The 21,296-nt window shown below is 45.8% G+C and overlaps 1 protein-coding gene across 3 annotated transcripts in view; it reads right to left on the bottom strand.

Annotated features, from left to right (window-relative positions):
• LOC108939320 (plexin-A1-like) overlaps positions 1-21,296 on the bottom strand; it is a 163,160-nt gene that overhangs the window by 133,709 nt on the left and 8,155 nt on the right. For all 3 annotated transcript variants that reach the window (XR_001966501.2, XM_018760562.2, XM_018760563.2), the window contains exon 2: positions 12,981-14,323. Coding sequence is in view for 2 of the 3 variants with exons in the window: in XM_018760562.2 (XP_018616078.2) it covers positions 12,981-14,156 (1,176 nt within the window). In the remaining variant the exon portion in view is untranslated. The remainder of the gene's footprint in view (positions 1-12,980; positions 14,324-21,296) is intronic.

Here is a 21,296-nt window from a genome sequence, read left to right as displayed (position 1 = left end):
GAATTCTCTCCAAGTGTGTGTGTGTGTGTGTGTGTGCGCGCGCGCGCGTATGTTTTCCTGTGGGGTGCGGTACGTCCTCATTATGCAGACACAAAGCAATGCTCACACTTTCAACAATTTCAAGACAGCAACTGCAGATTGTAATCTACCGGATATGATGGAGACTAGTAAATTCTAATCCAATTAGGATGAGCAACTCTTCCCCCAATCCTCCCAAGCCCCCCCTCCATATTGATAGGAACAAGGCACTCTGGGCCGCACCGTCACCACACTCTGCCTCGGTGGCTTGGGTGTGAGAGGGGAGTCCATTTGGCGAAGCGCTGTGCAAGTCAGCACTTTGAGGAGAGCGCATCACTTACTGGATTTTAGAACCTGACCGCTGGCAACGCCCCATAAACGCAGAGAGAGCAGGTTCATTATTTGTCATTAATCATTATGTAAAGGGTCACAGCAAAGACAACAAAACACCAAGGTGGCCAGAGTGGGCTGCCGAGCCAAGGCTCCCATCCCTGATCCACCAGTAGGTGGTGTTGTGGTTAGAGCCATCCCTTAGCCGTCAGAAAATCTTCCCCCGGTGCAGTACTCTTGATCAAGGTACGTATCCTGAGCTGATACCGTAAAAATTACACTGTTGTACAAAAGGGTAAATGCCAGTTGGTATTTACCCATTTATACAACAGGGTAAATACCAACTGGCATTTACCCATTTATACAAGTTGGCCTTGGAGAAAGGTTCAGCCAAGTGGATGTAAACGTCTATTTGAACACACAGTGCCAGCGAAGACATCCCCTTCGATGACAGAGAGCACCATTGAGGAGGTCAGTTCCTGAAAACTTCATCTCTTTCAGAAGCAGAACGTGCGCGACACAGACAGACACAGCCGTGCTAAAGTGCTACGCCTGCACTACCCATTTTACCACATTCCAGAGTTGTACACTTTCGAGATGCATGCCAAAGAGGAAGTCCAAGTACAGCGTGTGTCCAGGAAGTGCTGCTCTCATGCACAGCTCAGCAGCTTTACAACCTATGATGGACAGCAAATTAGGGATTCTCACGGAAGGACAAAAAAAGTTATACTGCACAACTGAGAACGATGCTGAGCAAGTTTAATAAACATGGAGTGACACCAGCTCTCTCTGTCCTAACACCTTGTACCCAGCTGAGACCACCTGCTACAAGCTACTGGAGCACTGAAGGAGAGTCTATGTCCCAAAGACCCACAGCCATTGGTTGTCTACTTACAATGATTTACCTATTTACACAGCAGGGACTTCAGTAGTACCTTGACCAAGATGACAAAACATTTGTTAAGAACACAGTGCATCAAATAGCACTGTGCCCATGAGCTGCACAGTGTGAAAGACATGGGCAGTGATCCTGTGAACTTTGTTTCTTTATATTATAGCTATCATTGAGGCAAATTACCAGAAAGTCGCCATTCAGAGTATACCCTGTTTTACAAAGCCTGGACAGACTGCAGACCACCATGACCTTGCACTGGAGAAATACTTGTTAATGAATGAATGGTAAATATAAGGAATAAATATTATTTTGTTAAAAATACAATAAAATCTGTTAATCATACCAGGGTATTTTTTGTTAATTTTAGTGGGACATTTTCTAGCATTTGGGACCAATTTCCAAACAAGAGAAGTTTTGTTATGGGGGGGGGGGGGTCCAAAAAAAAAAAAAAAAAAAAAAAAAAAAAAAAAAAAAAAAAAAAAAAAAAATTACCGCCATTAGGTGTGAAGAATGGTGTACTTTGGTCAAGGGTACTATAGCACAGCTGGGTATTTCAACTAATGTCCATCACAGTGCAAGCCAGCTGATGTAAGCACTAGGCCCCACGCCCACTCTTTTGGGGGCGGAGTTCACATTTCAGGGCCATTTGAAAGGCTGATAAACACCCTGGATGTGCAGAGAACAGTCAAGTGCTCCAGTTGCGCAGGGCTGACACGCTTTGTGTGGCTAAGGTTTCCCTACCTTGCATATGGACATCTGAACAGACTGTGCGCGGCTCCCCAAAACTGTGACTCGGGGGGGCCCTCCTGCTGCCATGGTGCGTGCCAGACAGATCAGCGCTTCCCAGATCCATGTCAGCGTATTATGGGAAACAACAAATACAGCTGTACACGCTGACGGGTGAACGGCTCCCTGCACAGCACTCCCCCCCACGCCGCCTTTCCTGCCAGCGAATCCGACATCAATAAATAATTACATTGGCAATTAGTTCATCAGCATCAACCCCATCTTATTAAGGGAGTCACGAGCTATACGCCACCAAGGCAAAAGGTAGGTCACAGGAGCCATTTTCACCAGAACCACTATGCTCACATGTATATTGATTGGTAATCACACCCTGCAGGGAAATTACATACACTCATTTCATTCCCCATGCAGACAGGACACCACTCAGCTCAACAAAAATAAATAATAAATAAATTAAATAATCCATACAGGGTTGAGTGATACTGCACTCCTCTTGCGTGGTTAACGCACTTCTCTGGTAACAGAGCGGTATGTCTCAACACACGCGTGATTCATGTTTGTCCTTCTCCCACAACACGGCTGTGCAGTTAGAAAGGCACAGAGGCCCAGTTGGTATGTGTCAGTATAGAGACACAGGGCAGCCTTCCCAGGAGAACAAGCACATGTAAAAAGAGAAGCCCAGATGAGGAGGAAGGTCTCACAGCTACATTGACCCGGCAGGCCCTCGGCTCTCTCGGGCATAACAGCTGTTAAGGACAACGGCGCCAACAGGAGCAAGGCCGTGCCACTGTCACACATCATTAAGCCAAACACTCAAACACGCAGAAGAGCAGTCAGGAGCGAACCTGGAATGGCAAAGAAGAGAGTCAGAACAGAACGCAACTCAGACAGCTGCGTGGGACACACAGAATAAAAACTTTAACGAGAAAAAGCCTGACAAAGGCACCTGGTCACAGCTGGACCAACAGACCAACCGACCGACCCTCATTTGGAGTAGTCTACAATGGTTTGAGGATCTTGCTCTGCATCCCAAGGTATACTGTGGCTCACACTTCACAGCTGGAAAACATGGAAGGTGGAGAAAGCAACACCAACATTTATCCAGCAGCGACTGAGATGTTTGTCCGAGGTAGCATGCAATGTAAATCAACTTTTGGCCAATTCACCTTCTGGTACACTGAGGTATTCTTACTGTGTCAATTCAGAGTGATCACCTTTCTCAAAAACACAACAGCAGGAAAAGGATTTGAACCAGAGGTCATTGCAAGACAACTGCTCAAACCACTACAGCACCTGACGGGTCAACGCACGCAAAGCATTAGAAGCGTAGCACAGTTCGAACGCCGTTTAGGCAGCCAGAGGCGACAGAGCTGTGCAACAGATTAATAACGAGATCACCAGGCCATCGGGCTCAAGAGCATTTCCTGAACATGAGATAAGCACCGGCACACACTTCAAGTGATGACCACTGATAAATATTCATGAGTCTCAAGGCACATCTGGCTCCTTACAGTGTCTTCTGCTTTAAATGTGTCCCCATGTTCAGAAAGAACCACCTCAACCAGCGCTACCTCCTAAAGCTTTGTTTCGCTATATCGAGCTTTTATTTTAGCTTTCAGTAATTTTAATGAATAATTCACCATAATAAAAAAATTCAAAATGAATGAATTAACCTCATACTGCTGTTTCATTTAGCACCCGGTTTTTCACGAATCCGTCAGCACAAATCAGTGACAAATGTACAGGTATATTGCTCCTGTGTGACACTGAGCATCGATACCAATAGGTACAGTGGGATGAAAAAGAAAGTAACCCCAGGAAAAGGTTTGTGTTTTTTTTTTTTTTTTATTTTGTTTTTACTACTCCCCTACCTTTATCATTGCATAAAATGCCTCAAACTAGAATGACGTGCACCAAAATGGGTGTAAATGATTAGAACATATTTAGAGTAACTAGGAGGCCACTGTCTTAGATAAACATCAGATCAGCAATTGAGGTGTGTGGCCACATTAAGCTATGATCTGGGGTTCTTAGCCTCAGAAGAAAGACTGTTGATGCTTACAAGTCTGAGAAGGTCTTTAAAACCATTTCAAAACAATCGGAGGTAAATCATTCAATTGTTTGAAAGACCATCTACAAATGGAAGAAAATTCAAACCACTGGCAATCTATCCAGGCCAGGTCATCCCACAAAACTCAGCCCAAGAACTGCCCAAACCATGCAGCAGGATGTCTCCAAGAAACCCAGGATGACCTCAAGTCGAGGGAACCACCCGAAAGAGTCAGCAAAACGTTGACCTGCAAGCAAGGCTTGGGGGGGGGGGCATGAACATATGCACACAGGTCCCATCACCAAAGTAAATACCAGGGAAGGGTGGACAGCTGCTAGTACTTGGACTCCCAGAGGTTTATTTCTGGTTGTAACTGGGAATTTTTTGCTTTCCTTTACACTGTTGCCTACTGGCTAAGCCTTCTCAAAAAGAGATGGAGGGTTATGGAATGGCAAAGTCAAAGCCCAGATCGTAACCCCATAGAAAAACTTTAGTTACACTTGAAGCAGGAAGTACATGCAAGGAATCTCTCAAAGAAGAAAGTTCTCAAAGGGAAATGGGCAAAACGTTCTCCAGGTCAATGCAGAAGACTGACAGACAGACAGACACACACACACACACACACACACACACACACACACACACACACATTTTCTGAACTGCTTGTCCCATACAGGGTTGCGGGGACAGTTATAGGAAACTCCAACAATAAGTGACTTCTGCCAAAAGAGGAAAACCCAGTACTGAAACTTGTTTGAATAACTGGTTGTAAAAAATAATTTTCATTGCCATTTGTTAAATCACATCTCCATTTTCTATCAACACTGGTTGCAACAAAGATTAAAAATACATGCACACAAATAAGTTTTAAATCACACTCCTTTCTCTGGGGATGTGCTTTATCACTCCAAAATGCAGGTACGCCTGTCCTCCCGATTGCAGCTTCAATTACCCTTTCCCAGCTGACATTTCCACCCCTACCCCTCGGGGCATCTTGTGTCACTGCATCCGCATTGCAACCAATGTTAAGAAAGGTGTGAACATGTGCTTCTGCACAAACACATGAATGATAAATAGCAGAAGGACCCCTGCTGAGCAGAGGCACCAGCACCACTGTGTTTCCAGCCCCTTGCGGGCAAGGACGTACTCAATAAGTCATCAGCGGTGCTAATGTCGGTTACATGAGCCAATGTACATGCAGTTATCGAGGAAAGAGACCCCCCAGCCTTTCAGGTACCTTCACATAAGCCCGACAGCGGACAAGAGCCATGGCTAGCGCTGCCCTCGGGCGCACCCATGTTGGCCCCTTGTGCTGTCGTACAACTCGGTATCTCACATCTACATATCCAAGCACAGTAAATGGCTCTCGTCGATTGCATCTGCAGCCAACGTGCAAAAGTTACGATCCTTTTCATGAAACAGCAGACAAGGCACAGTGGCAGCAGCCCTTTTACCTGAGCTCACCTGCTAGGGACTGTGCAACTTGCAGGAAATGTGTGTGAGGTCTCGAAACAAAACCTGCTGCCTCTCCCTGAAGACACATCCATTTAGCACCAACACTACAGAAACAGGTAACGAACAAGATGCCATCACAACAGCTGTCACAAAAAGGCAGAATGGTGTGTGTTCATGGGTGACAGAGAGTGGGAGGTGCTGTACCCTCCCGAAGCCTCACATCCCTCTGTGTGCGTGTGCATGAGCCTCTGTGTTGCAGGGTCTGCCATGAGCAAGCAGGCCACCCGTGAGCCAGAGCAATGGGATCACACACATTAACTTATACAATATATTCATAGATGATGGACAAGGACAAGCCTACAGCAAAGAATACCCAAAACAACCAGCAATCATCACTGAAACAAAACAAAAAAACAAAACAAAATCTGTGTTAGCAGACCGCTACATGCTCTTCAGGTAATGAGTAGGTAAATATGATGCAGTCATTTACCAGGTTCGAACAGTACATTTTGTCTTACATTTAAGACCAATAAAATTTTGAAAAGCACAGCCACCACATGTATACTACTGAAAAGTATTTCCAAAATGGCAAATTACAAAAGTAACTGTACATAAGATAAACAGTCAAAGTCTGAAGAGTCCTCTCAAAGAGTGTTTTGCCCGATATGTGTGTAAGTTAGTAAAGCAAATTTTACTAAGTAAAATTACCCAGCTGTATAAATGGGTAAGCAGTTGTAACCTTAACACTAAGTCACTTTGGAGAAAAGCATCAGCAAAATGAATAAATGTAAAATGTTTAAATTATTTGAAAAAATATAAACTGCGTTGTTACATAATTTAAAATGTCTTCAAAAACATAAAACTGTAAAATTTAAAATGCCAAAGGCCATGGCTAGTCTCAAATGTGTTCCATTTTCACAGATCATGGACAAGGATTTCCTGACTGCCAATAATGGCAAAGAAAACCAGCCATCATTACTGTTAGACATTATTGTAGGATACCAGAGTGCTACAAATTCTTCAGCCAATGAACAGGTAGCTCTCTTGTAATCATATATTTGGGAAGCATACAAATTTATTAATGTTTTGCTTGCTTTAAAAACTACTTAGTCTAAAAGCACCAACCACTGCTTACTCATCTTCCAAAAGGTAATGAGAGAAATGTGAAGTAGTAAAGCCCTTCTTGAAAAAAATTCAAAGTTTCAAAAGTGATAGTCTTATCTCCTTTGGTACTGATGACCTTACGATGTCCCCCCCAAAGCAGTTTTTAAATCAGTGTGTGCGTTTGAACCAAGTGACTGGCAAATGCATATTTTCATCTTGAATATCGCCACAAGCAAGATAAACAGGAAATGTGTAAAGAGTGTTTTTTGGCCAATATGTACATTGCCAGATGTAAAAATATAGCCACTTCAATTTATCTAAGTATGTTATTACATAGTAAGGGTTATCCTGAATTTATATACATTACAATGTTTTAAATAATGTGAAATTTGATTACACCTGGGATTATTTTTTTTTTTTAACTTCTAAAGAATTATAGAATCCAATTATTATTTTAGATTATATTATTCATGCTTAAAACATACTAGAGATGTCATTGTGCTTGTCCTCTTTATTTTCCCAAAGGTTAAGAATTTTATCTTTAGAAACTTATTTGCATAGCCAATACAAAAGGAATGACATCCCTCAGTCTTGTTTGTCTTTGTAATTTTTTTAATCAAATGCACAAACAACTTTAAGCATGTCACTAGTGAATCTACTTTTAATATGTTTACAAATTAAGAACTATACTTCTGCTACAGTGTTTTACCCCACCACCCACCCTCCGCACTAGCCTAAACCTCTGGTAGATTATAAAACTGATACCATTACAAGTCATCCAATAAGCAGTTCTATTTTTTTTGGATTCTTAAGACTCTTAAGCCATAATGGTCACAGATCATTAACCCAAAATTTAGTCCGAGTTAAATCTTGTTGTAATTTGTCTCAATTTATCTCAACATTTGTGCAAAATATTTCCTTTTTAAATAAAACTATTTCATAAAGTTGCAGCATGAAACACTCTCCTGGTCACACAAATATTTCAGAAATTTCAGAACTTCATAAGCCCTTTCAGGCCCGTATGTTTTTTACGTATAGAAAATTTGAACTTGTGCTGTAGCTCTGTATTGTTTTCAGTTCAGAACCTTGACTTGTTTTATTTTTCAGAGCTCTTAATCAAAGATGAGGACATCTGAATGTCAAATTCAAGAAAACCAAAAAGCATCATGGTAAATAGTTGAGCACCATGCATATGTTGCAGCATGTTATGAACTTAAGATAATTCTTCTTCTTAAACCTTTCATGTGTTTTATTTTATATTGTGTGTCTTTCTCTGATCAAATTCTATTTACAAGCATTCTTGAAATCCACAAAAAATGGTTTAAGACTTTGGCATAGCCTAAATTATGAAAACGATTCAGTAAATTGACCTGGCTATGTAGGATACCTCTGCATAGTGCAAAAGAATATATATTTACATTCATTAGTTATCAGGTTTGTTCTAAATACAAATTCATTTACAAGATACATAAATTATATATTTTGAATAATCCCATCTTAAAGTGTATACAGAGCATCTATACAGCAGAGATGGCAGCATCGGGAATCCCAAATAGTGATCAAAGGGAACATAAATCAGCAACCACAAGATGCATGCATAACATGATTGGGAAGGGTCAGTAGATAAGGAGGAACAGGAGTAGAGGTGGATGTTAAACTGTACCGATGCAAGTCAAAACTTCCAGGTGAACTGCAGGATGATTTGAAAATGCTGCTTGCATTAATGCAAGTAAAAGTCTGCCATTACTGCACTTCTAGTGACATGTAACGTGTAAAATAGAAAAGGAACTTAAACACATATGCATTTTGATTGATTGTTAAAATGTAACGAATTAGCCAAGCATTTTCCTGACACACAGACTTGATGCTTTTTTTCCCCCTGTTAGTGTTCTTCCTCAGATGGAGAACACAAGTGTGCCAAGGTTAAAGAGGACTAAAGTGTCAGTAAGTTATGTCATAGCAGGAAATGTAAAATTTAACATGCTACAATTTTTCTTCATTGTGGACTGACATCAATACACAATATAACAGTCTATTTTAAATGTCTACAGTTAAGGTTTAATAAATTTGACATGGGATAAAAACCAATGTTGGGAATTCTACAAAATACTTACAGGAACCATGTGTAACTTATAAAGGACTGGCATTATTTCTGTTCTTCTGTAATTTTGTTGTATGTTTTGCCACAGAATCATTCATTCCAAATTATAGTTTTTCATTCATTCATACAATAAATGTGACTCAGAATCTAGACCAAACTGTTCTAGCCTGATTGGTTAGATGTTTTCCATAACCACTGTACACCTGTACATTTCACCAAGATCACACCAAACATCCTTAATGTCCTGCCATTACATGTAGACACTACCAAACAACTCAAAATGTGCAAATATTCTCACATGACTGATAATATGCTACTTGTTTTTAGATGAGAGAAAGAATTCCTGAACATTCAGAAGAGCTCTGACTTCTTCAGACAGTGGAGAGGAATATGTCCCAGGCTCCAGAGCTGAGTGATTCAGAAAGTAGCACATCCCTCAAACCATCAAAATGGATTCGTCTGTCTTCGACGGACATAAGATTTGTTCAACCTTGTCATGTTCTTCCTGATAGCAGCTCAACAGACGTCATTGTTGTTGGAAAGGAAAGCAGTCATGAGGCCACAGAACCAATTCAGAAACCCAGCACGTTCTGAAATAATGGAGGGGGATTTAATTTGCAGCAGTGCTGAATTTGTGCGGAAAGAAGGGGCAGTAGTAGTCTGTGCAGTTGAAAGAAAGTGCAATGGTAGTAGAATGTATAAATGGCATTACTGTCTCTTTTGCTTGGAGCCTTTCAGCAAGGTGGCAAGGCACCTGGAATATGTGCATTCCAATGAAAGAAGTGGCTGAAGCATTCAGATTTCCAAAGGGATCGAAAGAGATGAATGCGTTAAAAAAAAAAAAAAAAAAATCTACGTAACAGGGGAAACTATGTACATAATGCTGCAGTGAGAAATTCAGGCTAAAGGGAGCTGGTTCCGCACAAACAACGACCAAAGAAAGCAAGAGGAATGGACTTCATGACTTCCTGTTCCTGCAGATATTACCAAAGCACAGTGGAAGACACTGAGCATCATGAAATGACAAAATCACTGCCGCTGTGAGAAATGACAACTGTCTCATTCAGCAGGGAGAATGTGTGTTGAATAAAGGTGAACAATCTGACAAGAATAAGATGTTATACAAATTACGAGAAGCAGGAAAACTATCAATCAGCAGCAAAAAAATTATCAAAAGCTAGTTTAACATGTCTCATTGATGTTGGGATTGAACGTTTAAGTATATGTAGCATAAATAGTAATTTGTGAGGGTGACAGTAGTTAGCGTCACCTCTGTGCTGCCATTCCTGGAATTCACATATGAATAGACTTTCCATGTTCACCCTCTATTTTAATGGCTTTATTATTCTCAACTTAAAATTCAGAAAAAAGGAAAGCTTGGGAAGTGAATGAGGTCCAGACTGTGGAAAGACACCTGAAGAACTTCACCTATGTCATGTACCAGGAAAGACAGCTCTTAGGAATAGAGATTGGCCGTGTCAAGATTTTATACCTACAATCGCTTTGTGGCTTACGAAAGAGATGTGCAAACAGTTTAATTTTTTCTCATTTGTACTGTATTTCACAAGGATATGCAAATTGTGTTTAAACAGTATCACATTTTTCTTTTCGTCAGTTCGCTAAGGTGGGCCATTCTGCAAGTGCAGTTCAAGCTTACAGCTATCTCATGTAGCTTCAGCATAAATAGAAATAAGATACATTTGTTAAAATGCCATTTTATACTTTTCGTATTATTTTGTCATCAATTCACACTTAGGGTTAGGTATTGCGTTCTGGCAGCAAAAAGCTTGTGCAAAAATATGTGCATTTGTTCCGATTTACTTTTGCCATAGACTTACAATGTGAAAAGTAAATTGCATTGTTGTCTAACCTAGTCATACAGTTCTCAACATATCTAAATAAATCCTGAGAAAAACCCATTTAATTTCACTCAGATAATCTTATGATGCAGCTTTTGAATTTTTAAAAATTGCTTCATGTATGAATCAGGATATGGATTTTTTTTGAGTAGATTTACTATTAATCTAAATATTTTTAAATATCCCCTTGGTGTTATGAAACGTAAAATTGTGTGTATGCAAATTAGTGTCCTCAGTAAGTGATAAATACAAGCTAATTTCTTAGAAATTTTCAAATCATGTCCCTAGTAGTGATGAGTGTCTCCTCCCCGAAGGGGGGCATAAACAGGTGGAAATCCTTCTAAAGAAGAGAAATCCAAAATCTGAAGTGCTTGTTATGATCTCTGATTTTAATCAAACATTCAGTAGTAAGAGGCGATCGAGATTGAGAAGCACCCCGACAACTTCAATCGGGAGGAGGGCTTCAAACTATCAAGAACCTACACACCTCTAATTTCGAGTCTTCACGCCAGACCCACAACGACCCGAATGCCACTCACTGAAGCTCAGTTCAACGAGCCGACCTGTAACACGAAAGATTTCCACCCCACAGTGCAAAAACGTGTTTCAGGTGAACTGGTAACTAAATGGCTCACAGTGCATTTCCTCGTGTGTGTGTGTGTGTGTGTTACAGTACTCTGATGTGCAAGTGTTTAGATGGCTGAGGTTTTCACTGAAGTGTATCTAACAGTAAGTCACCTTGGATAGAAGGCATCACATAAATACCAGTGAATAAGGAGTGTATGTCTGCACAACAAATAAGTATAACTTAATACACCTGCCCAGGTGGAGACAGCATCCATGTGCCTTGGCTGGTGATGGTTTGGGGGGAGAGTGCGCTCTGCAGTTGGAACCTGCTCCTGGGAAAGACCCACAGCTCTGTGCCACATGTGGGACAAGGCCATGGTTTCGCTCTGCTGATGCGGAAGGTACTATGGCTCAGGGCCTCCATATTAGGTAGGCAGAAGAGGAACAGGTCCGCAAGGCAGAAACAAGTAATGGTGAAATCAACAACTACTGCCAGACAAATTAGGGTTTCGTGTTCTAACAATGGTTGGCATTTGGTAAAAATGAACAAGTGAATGTAGTTTAGTGAAAATGAGCAAACCACGATTATCATCTCTCCCTGGTGAGAGAGGAGGAATTTGAAACTCTGCATTTAATTTTATTCAGACACTGGTGTAACTTCACAAGCAGACTACAGCATCGCCATCATTGTCATCATTACTACTGCTGCTCAGAGTTCACCCGCTGCATGGGTACGTAGACAGCATCTCAAAGAGTGCGGACAAGCTAACACGGAGGCCCTGCCCAAGGCCTGAGGAGCTAATGGTCCATGCGGGGTTCATGAAGCTCATCTCGCTCAGCAGGACAACAGCCTCCCTTGTCTAATTTTTTCATTAACAAATCTGGAAACGAGACTTACGGTTGCCGATGGGTGCCAGGTTTTTGGACAGCAACTGCGGGGTACCCAAGTGATGCTACCCTGCCTTGAGAATTCCCAGCAAGAAGCGTGCATTAGCAGAAGAGGCAAACCTCACAGCCCATAATTACGAGAAGACGGGGGGGGGGGGGGGGGGGTCATAGCTGTCAATTTGGAAGAGGACCGAGACAGGGGGAGGTACACGCTGACAGGCCCTTTCCTGCATGTGCCCGCTGGCGGCTCACTCCTGTGCTTCTGCTAATTAACTGTTCAAAGGCACTCCCCTCCTGCTCGGCACGTGCTGCCACATTACACCGAACCAGGCCCGGGGGGAAAGCTGGGAAAACGCTGCGATTGCAGTCGTAAGTGTTCGCCTAACCTGCAAACAAGCACCCAGCAGCGCACAACGGCGCTGTGTATTGCACCGAAGGGCGCCGCTGGTGAGAGAAGTGCTGCAGTGGGGGTGCGCAGACAACTGGTGCCAAGTTAAAGGCATCTCTTCCTGGCGTAGGTGTGCAATCCACGGGGCACCTGGGCACCCCCAGAGAGAAACATCATCCGTGTTTAAGCCCCAACCTCCTGCGAGTGACATTATGCATGCACCGCCATGCCCCTCTAGTCACCAAGTAGTGCTCGCCAACAGCACACAGGATCTGGGCCTGACCCCTGGGGGACTTTGGCGGCACGGCAAGACTCCGTCAAGACTGTAGAAATTAATTAAGCACGGACAGAGGAGAAAGTCGAGTAAACCGAGCAACAGAGTGCAAATCCCAAGGGCTCATAATGAGAGCAAAGTACAGAGTTGCTGGATCAACACTATCGCCAACGTCATAAAGTAAACCCTATAATCTCAAGGCAGTGCCCATGGAAGGAGAGGGCGCAGAGTCACACGGCACAAGGCCATAGTGAAGACAGTGTGTTGCATGGCAACGCGTGGCTCAAGACATCCGCTGACTTACTGAGTTGATGCAGGCCAGCTCCTTGTTAAGCAGCCAGGGGAGGGACAGCTTCCCCTCACCCTTGTAGCAGGACTGGATGCGCTCCTTGATCTTCTCCTTGATGCGGCGCAGCGTGAAGAGGCACAGCGCTGACTCCTTGGGCGGTTTGGCCCGATTCTTTTGACCCTGCGAGAAGACGGTGAAGAGGATGTCCTCTCTCTCAGAGATTCCCAGCGAGCGGGCAAGCTGCCGACCTGGGCGAGCAAGGTAGGCATCCTGGATAAGACGATACTCCACACCATCCTTGGTACAACCAATTGGGAACTCCACATAGGAGTAGAACTTGGGGTCGTCCACACAGAGTCGCACGATCTTCGAAGTGAAGAACTGCTCGCCACTGGCATCAGGGGACGTGAGCTGCGTGTCCAGCTGTAGGGTCAAGTAATAGACAAACTGCTCGCTGCTGAAGCCGTAGATGTAATAGATGTCAAAGGCCGGGAACTTGGACAGCGTGTCCGAGGGAATCTTGAGCTGAGAGGAAACAAACTCGTCCTGGTAAACAAAACTGAACATGTCAGCATTCTCTTCGTTTGCCATCAGCTTGCGGCTGGATAGAGTGGGGAAGTACTCAGACTTGCCGTCAATGGGAGTGCCAACAAAGAGTTTGCCATTGGGACTGTCGATGCCCTCGATGATTACGCCTGACATCGTGCCTGACTCGTTGACGCTCGACAGGTAGTGCTCCTTGCGGTGGTGTGGCTCGCCGAGCTTGAAGAGGTCATCCAGTCGCAGGAACTGGCAGATGCCCTGCGAGGTGCTACCGCACGCGATGAGTCTGTTCTGTGCGTAGTCCACCAGCAGCAGCTTGTTGACGTTGTTAGTCTGAGCGAGCTCGTGGGGACAGGACTGCACACTGGGGGGTGGATAGCACTTCTCGTTGTCCACCACAGGCCCCGTCACGTGGCTACGTAGCTTAGTCAGGTCGCTAGACAGCTTGTAGATCCAGTTGACCGCTCCAACGTATAACTCTCCTGTCTTATTGTGGATGACCAGGTGCGTGAGACCGCCTTCCAAAGGGGAGAAGGTTTTAAAGGGTGCAGGCATGGTGTGGGCTGAGACCAGCACCCCCTGCAGGAGCAGGAGGACCAAACTGCCCATGAGACGGACTGAGCGGTGCAGCCCCGGAGCAGGCCGCATTTTGGCACACTGCTCCAGAGTGGGCGAGGCGGCTCTCTTCCTGCTCACTCGTCCAGCTCACTTCTGCTGCGCCAAAGGATCGAAAACCACTTATTGACGCGACGCCCGGTTTCTCACTCGGCGCTGAGCTGTCATCTATAACATCTGTGGCGGCAGAGCCAAGAGCCCTGCAAGTGGGGGGAAGAGGGGAAAAAAAAAAAAAAAAACACATTATGAGCTGCGATGGAACATTTCCTATTGATTTTGCATCGCTACTGTTTGAAAGCCCAAGAAGGCGAGGCCTAACGGGATAGTGAGGAAAAACAGTCACAACACATACATAGCAATAAAGTACAATGGGGCCTCGGGGAAATATCCCATACAACATTTAATTACTAGGATGGACATCCTGAGGGGCTGTCAGACAAGACAAACTAATACGAGGACATGAGGAGGAGGCTGAGCAGAGCCTGCCCTTTTAGTTTTCTTTATCCTTGCTGCTACTGGTTGGCTCGTAGAGAACGTTCGAGGGAAATTATTGCCAGCGCGAGCACCCATTTCCCACAGCTGACAAGCAGTGCTGTCTGCAGCAGCAATGAGGCGTGCCTCTCTAATGCTGGACACCAGTTCTGGCGCTGAGCCTCAAGCGAGGCACTCAGGACACATGACGCTGAAGAAACATCTGATTCTGGCACAAAGGCAGGCAAACAAAAAGAGGCCCTGGAATGGACCGAGGTCCAATCAGCCATACCTACAGAGTAGTGGCGGCAGACGCCGGTTCCACGCCAAGACGACACACGCAGCAGAGCGGAAGCCATCTGCCGGACTGCTCACGAGTCGAAGCAACCTGCCACATCCTCTAGGGACAGAGTGCGCGATCGAGTGAGCTGACAGTTGTTGCTGCACACAATTCCCAGAGCGAGAGCGTTGCCTCCATTTAGTTGCACTCAGCCCTAATTCACTGTTTAGAGCATGGCTAATTCTTGTTAGGGGAAACGGGCAGTAATATATGATGTGCTGGCGGGTGCACACATGCCCTCCCACACAGGCGCACAGGGCAAATAAAAGTGCATCAAAATTTTAAGCCAGAGCACTTTGCAAAAATCAATGGGCCTGCAGGACAACCTCAGGAAAAAACTGCAGAAATGGCTGCGGGATCAGTGCACCTTCCACTGTCCTCGCCCCACCACCTGCTCACTCCTTTCCAGTGGCAAACTCTTGTTTGTTTGGCACCATCACTTGAGCTGGAACCACCCAATGCGTCGCTTAAGGTTGTGCCTGGGTACTTCCGTGAGGGCAGCCGTCGAGTAAATCCGAGACGCACTTAGAGGAAAGAATCAGGTTCATCTCGGACAACTGCTGTCCAAAAATGATAAGTACAGTTACAGTTTCTAAGACAGCATTAGCTCAGATAGTGGAAATTAAAATGTCTCTCTAACTTGACTTAAGGGCACAAAAGGAAGCCAACGTGTATAAACTGCCACGTAACTGTTTAAAAAGTATTTTGCACAGCACCATTTCCTTGAATATATTAACTGAAAACCGTGAACACGTGAACAAGGCAGAGCACTGCTCAGAAAACAGCAGGAGGGGCACAGCAAGAGAGAGGGAGCAGGTTTCAGGAGGTAGGCTGACAGCTGGCTGTGCCCGAACACCATTAGAGAAAGGGTTGCAGTGGCCACTAGACCCCGACCCTAGGAGGGTGGGAGGAAGGGAGGGGCTGGGTGATTAGAAACCTGTTGGCGCTTTGTGACACGCTTCCAGCCCCACTGGAAAAGCCACCCTCCACCCTCACAGGCCCTCCTTGGCCTTGCTCTGATTTATTGTCTGTGGCATATCAATTACAGCCTGCCCTGCAAAAAGCCTGCTCAAGCATAAACAAATTAATACACACTGCAATCTCATCGTGGCCGCTGCACAGCATCTCTCCTCCCCGTACCGTTCACAGCATCCTCTACGTGTGTCATAAGCCACAGTCCGAGGGAGCAAGTCGAGGGCACCTGAGTCTCAACGGCGCCTCCGTCACAAATGCCCCCCCATCGCGACAGACCCCTGTCAGGGCAGCGGTGGGAATGAAGCATATTTGGATAACAGCTGGTCTCTACTGTCCCAGACGAGCCACTGAACCATCTTCTAACAATGGAGGACGACAAGAACTGCGAGGGCTTCCAGCAGCTGAGGACACAGCGGATTGGATGGGAGAAAAGCTTCTAATCCAGTCTGTCATAGCTCAGCGGGGCATTCCGGAAGCGGTCCACAGAGATCCATTGAGTCACTAGAGCCATGCTGCAACATGTCTCTTATATAGGCTGCAAGCTGACACCGTAGTAGACACAGCAAAAATAAGCAGCTTGCCCAACAGCTGGGAATGCTATATATAGGAACAGCTGGGTGCAGAAATTCCTGTGAATTAATTTTACAGGGAAAAAAATTTCTGTTGTCTATATCAGCACACAAAAAAGGATGAGATGAAAGAAAGAAAATAACAAGTGGAGCGATTTAGCAGACAGGTTGCCCCACAATGGCAGCCTGCATGTGAGCAGCTCTTTATAAACAAGTGCCGCACGCCAACGTGGGAGGAGAAAGAGGGGAAAATAATAATAATAATAAAAAAAAGCTGACAACGACGACAAAGGCGGCACAGAATGAGAAAACAGGACGGCAGCATCTGCAATTCAAGAGCCTCGGAGTGACTATAACTGACAAAATAAATCAGCGCCGAGTAGACGAGAACGGGGGCCTGGTGGCAACGCAGCGCGTGGGTGTGTGCAACCGGCACCTACGTGCAGCGCACCGAAAACACAACCACGCTGCAGTTACTGTGCAAATGAGCATGGCACAAGGAGGATCAGCGAACGCTCCATGTGCGAAACCGGTTCAATCTGAGGACACCTCCCCCAGCCCAAAAACAGCTGCCCTTTCAAGCCGGAAGGCAGGTTTTATACCAGGCCTCCAAACACTTGTCTTCTCAGGGACAGCTGGGATTACGGACACAGTCTACACCCTCATTTATTCTTTTAGCTGTCTTCTCTAAAGTGATCTACATCAATTCACTCCGCTGGATCACTGTATCAATTCAAGAAAAGTACCCTGATAGAGGATACTACAGTAGAAGGTGGGAGTTGAACCTGGGGCCTTGACCTGTGACCAGTACTCCAGCCACAGTCAGTCATTATTTCACAGGGTCACTGCATGTGTGCATGTGAGAGAGAGAGTGTGTTCAAGCATCATTAACTGGTCTCCCCCATAGGCATGCACGTGCACACACACGAACAATAGAGCAGAAACATTGGTCCCATTCACGTTAAGCTCCAGGTGATTTATTCCTAATCTCAGACTGATCCCAGTTTCTCATTCCTTACAGCCAAAATCCCCATATGGAGGGACTTCAGTGCAGCACCAGTCCCCCTCTAACAAGAGGGTCCAATGACCACACACCTCCAAAACAGCAGCAGAGGACACATGCGGTGCACACCCTCACACAGCCCCAGTAAAAGGGCTTAGCCATCATTAATCCGTCTCTGAGAGCAGATACTTAAAGGGGAGAATTCACCAACACCTATTTAATTCAGCCAGAAAATGCTCTCAACCCTTTATTCCACACTTTTGTAAAAAGCCTTTCTACAAAACTGTAGTTACAGCCACCCCCCCGCAACTGCCCCAAGATCCAAGGTAATACCACGTAATACCACGCCCAAGGTGCTGATGACAGATGGGAGTGCATCGCACACAACCCATTTGCGTTGTAAAACGTTACTCCCATATTTTTGCAGAGACCTGAGAAGCGCAACACGTGGAAATACTGACACGATCCAGCCATGCTGGAGAGGCTCCGCACACAAGGCCACTGCTGTCTAGACGAGGCCCCAAGTGCACCGTGTCACTATTCCGCGATGACCCTGCACGTGTCGGGATATATTAAGTCACAGCCTTTGTGTCTTACCTAGAGGGTTCGAGCTGCAGATTTGAGCCCCATTCCTCGCTTTCTCACCAGAAACACAGCAACAACAGCAGCGCACATGACAAGTCCCGTGTTCCAGAGGTGGCTGAGACCGTGCGAGCGGGCAGTAACAAATATATCCCGTTTCATTCATGGACCTGCAGAGAAGGCAGAGGGGGCCGACCGACGCGGATGAGTGAGCGAGCAAGCGCCTCGTCCCAACAGCTCTTTGTTGGGGAAAATGAGATTCCCTTGCACACGCCTCTTACTCGGCTTACCCTGCAAACCGAGGCAATTACCCACACAATTAACCTCCCGTTGGCTTGCCGCTCGCTTCCACTCCACAGTGTCCAACACCTGAGTGGTGCGTCAAGGGCTTTGTGAACCCCCAGGGACATGCCGCCGGGAGCGATCAGAATCCCAGCGCAGCTCTCCACATTTGGGACGGGGACACACACGCACACACACAAAACCATTCTCTTATTTGGAGGATTTAGCATTTAGTTGCCTGACAGATGGTTTTACTCATTCACACAGATGGATATTTACTAAAGCAATCTGGTTTGAGTACGATGATGGAGGATTCTACAATAACATTCCTTCTGGGACTTGAACCTACAACCTCTCAGATTCAAGTTCCTTTCCGCCTGATGCGTGCCCTTTCTCCGCTTGCAAGGCGACTCAACAGCCACTTCCCATAGGGCAGAGGCCCTCTGCAGGTGAGTGCGTCATCTTTCAGTGGAACCAGGCTACACAATGGCACAGCGAGTAGCCGGGTGGTATGAGAGGACATGGATTCGATCCCTGCTTGGTCTGTGTGGAGTTTTCATGTTCTCCGTGTCTGCAAGGGTTTCCTCTGGGTGCTCCGGTTTCCTCCCACAATCCAAAGACATGCTGTGCAGGTTCACCCATAGTGTGTGAGTGACAAAGAGTGTCTTCCACTAATGTATGGATGACTGACCCAGTGTAAGTACTGTATCTAACAGTGTAAGTCACCTTGGTGAATAAGGTGTGGGCTAGTACCACTACATAGTATCCATTGTAAGTCACTTTGGAGAAAAGCATCTGCTAAGTAAATAAATGTAAACTGCGGCTGGACACACAGTGTCGATACTGCACAGCCCTTCCCATCACCAACGGCAAACTCAGCCTAAAGTACAGCTTCGCCCTTTTGAACTGCTGTTGCAGAACTGGCTGCAGGCTGTTGCTCCGGGGTCTCTGCTCTGCCCTCTCAGCACAGCTAGTAAAATAGGTGGGGAAAAATGCAGTAAACTCCTGCAGCAGCAGCAGTTTTGTGGGATCCGACAGCTTCCTGCTTTATGAGCTTTGTCATCAGGCCACATTCCTGCTGGATTAAGTAATATGGCAGGACTCGTTCCACTGACTGTGTGCATGTGTGTGTGGGAACTTCTCTCTGCCTCCAAATGCAGGACACATCAGCACCAGGGCAGGACCTAGGCAGGGAGGAGCCGCAGGGCAAATACTGTTTACTTCAGTTCTGCGTCTCCAATTTGCCCCCCCTCACATGCCCCAGGAGCGATCGGACGAGCCCTGTGTCATGGCAGATGGTGGGCATTTGTGAGAAAGGTGGCCATGAGCCGCCCACAACAATCGAGCCACGAGACCAGAGGCAGGGGGCATACCAGGCCGGCAGCCACCACTTCCACTGCGCCGTGGCGATAAGGCGCTAGAGCCAGGTTCTCAAGGAAAGTATGGAGGCTGAAGAAACGGTTGAGTACGGCAAGCAAAAGCAATGACCCCCGTCGGAATCAATGCCTACAAAGCTCAGCTTTACGGCACGAGACCCAGGCCTCCTCTGCTGCTTTACAGATTTTCATGGGACCCTTTAGAGCCTTGCTGGGCACAGAGAGACCCAAACAATGTGTTTGAGGACAAAGAGGATGGCAGCACAGGAATTAATCAGGGGCAAGAAATGATGTGCAGAGGAGCGGTCTGTGTCATCGCACTGCTCTCCTGACCTTTACAGTCACATATTTCAATTTCCCTCTGCCGTGTTTGCGCTAATACAATTATACCAGACTAATGAACAGTCCGTGCTGATAAAGGGCTATAATACTCACTTCTGCTGAGCATTTCCATTTTCTTAAAGGCTATATTTGCATCTTTAATATAAACGACATTCTCAGTTAAAAAGCAGACAGCTACTCAAATTTGCATGAAAAATACCTACCCCCCCACCCCAAACTGGAGCACATGTTCTCATTTCAACAGAGGCGTTTCTGGCACACCGTCAGAATCAAATAAATGTATAATAAAACAAGAGAGTGGCTCACAGTTCTTTATACAAGATGATCAGGAGGGGATAAAACTCTGCTGCCATGAAGACAAACAGTGTCAGGCCTCTGTCGGTGATCTGAGAAAAATGGTTAGGAACGTCCAAGGGTAGTGATAGAACCCAGGGGTGGGAGTCGGATGGCTGCAGAGGCGGTATCTTCTCATCCTCACTGCAGCTGTGCTTTCGGCATGGCTGCCATGCCAGGACCGAGCCAGTGTCACATCCCAACAAGGTAATTTTTATTTGGAGCTCCATCCCAGTGTACTTCCTGCCTGGCCCAGGGAATCACTTCCTTAGCACTGGCTTGTTCTCATCCCACTAAGCGCCTGCTGAGAAAACAGCGGCCGCACCTCTTTTCGAAAGACGATGTGACTATGGTAGTCAGGACGCCCACATGGGTTCGCAACCGCACCTTCGGTGGCGATCACGCAGTTTCCCAGCAGCTGGCCAGCTCCTTGGCTGCTCCACACATAAACAGCACTCTGGCTTTCCTCTTCCACCAGTGCCGGCACACTCGCTTGCACCACGCTGAACAGAGTAAACAAACAGCAGCAAGAGCTAAGCACTTCACTTGGCTCAACAGCAACGCAAGATCTGCAGGCTCCTCCATGGTATGGATTGAGTTCTGTGGTGGGGCCAATCTCACCAACAGCTGATCAAAAGTCATCAGTTCATCTTACTGCACTTCTCAGCTGCAGAGGGGACCCTTCCCGCTGACGGTCAACAACAGCCCTTCCTGGGTGATGCCTCTGGACACGATGGTCGATTGCGTTATGAGAAGAAACACGTGAGCAGAAGCATTGTTGGAGCCCTGTTTTCTCTTCCTGTATCACTAGAAGGTCGCTTCCTCTATCGGAGTGTGTGCCTGAAGCCGTAGAGAGAGCTCTAAAACGTCAAAGTGTGTGTGCCACACAAACGGAAACAT

The sequence above is a fragment of the Scleropages formosus genome, chromosome 19 (genome assembly GCF_900964775.1).
Source record: "Scleropages formosus chromosome 19, fSclFor1.1, whole genome shotgun sequence".
Lineage (NCBI taxonomy): Eukaryota > Metazoa > Chordata > Actinopteri > Osteoglossiformes > Osteoglossidae > Scleropages > Scleropages formosus.
This window is presented reverse-complemented; position numbering and strand designations above follow the sequence as displayed.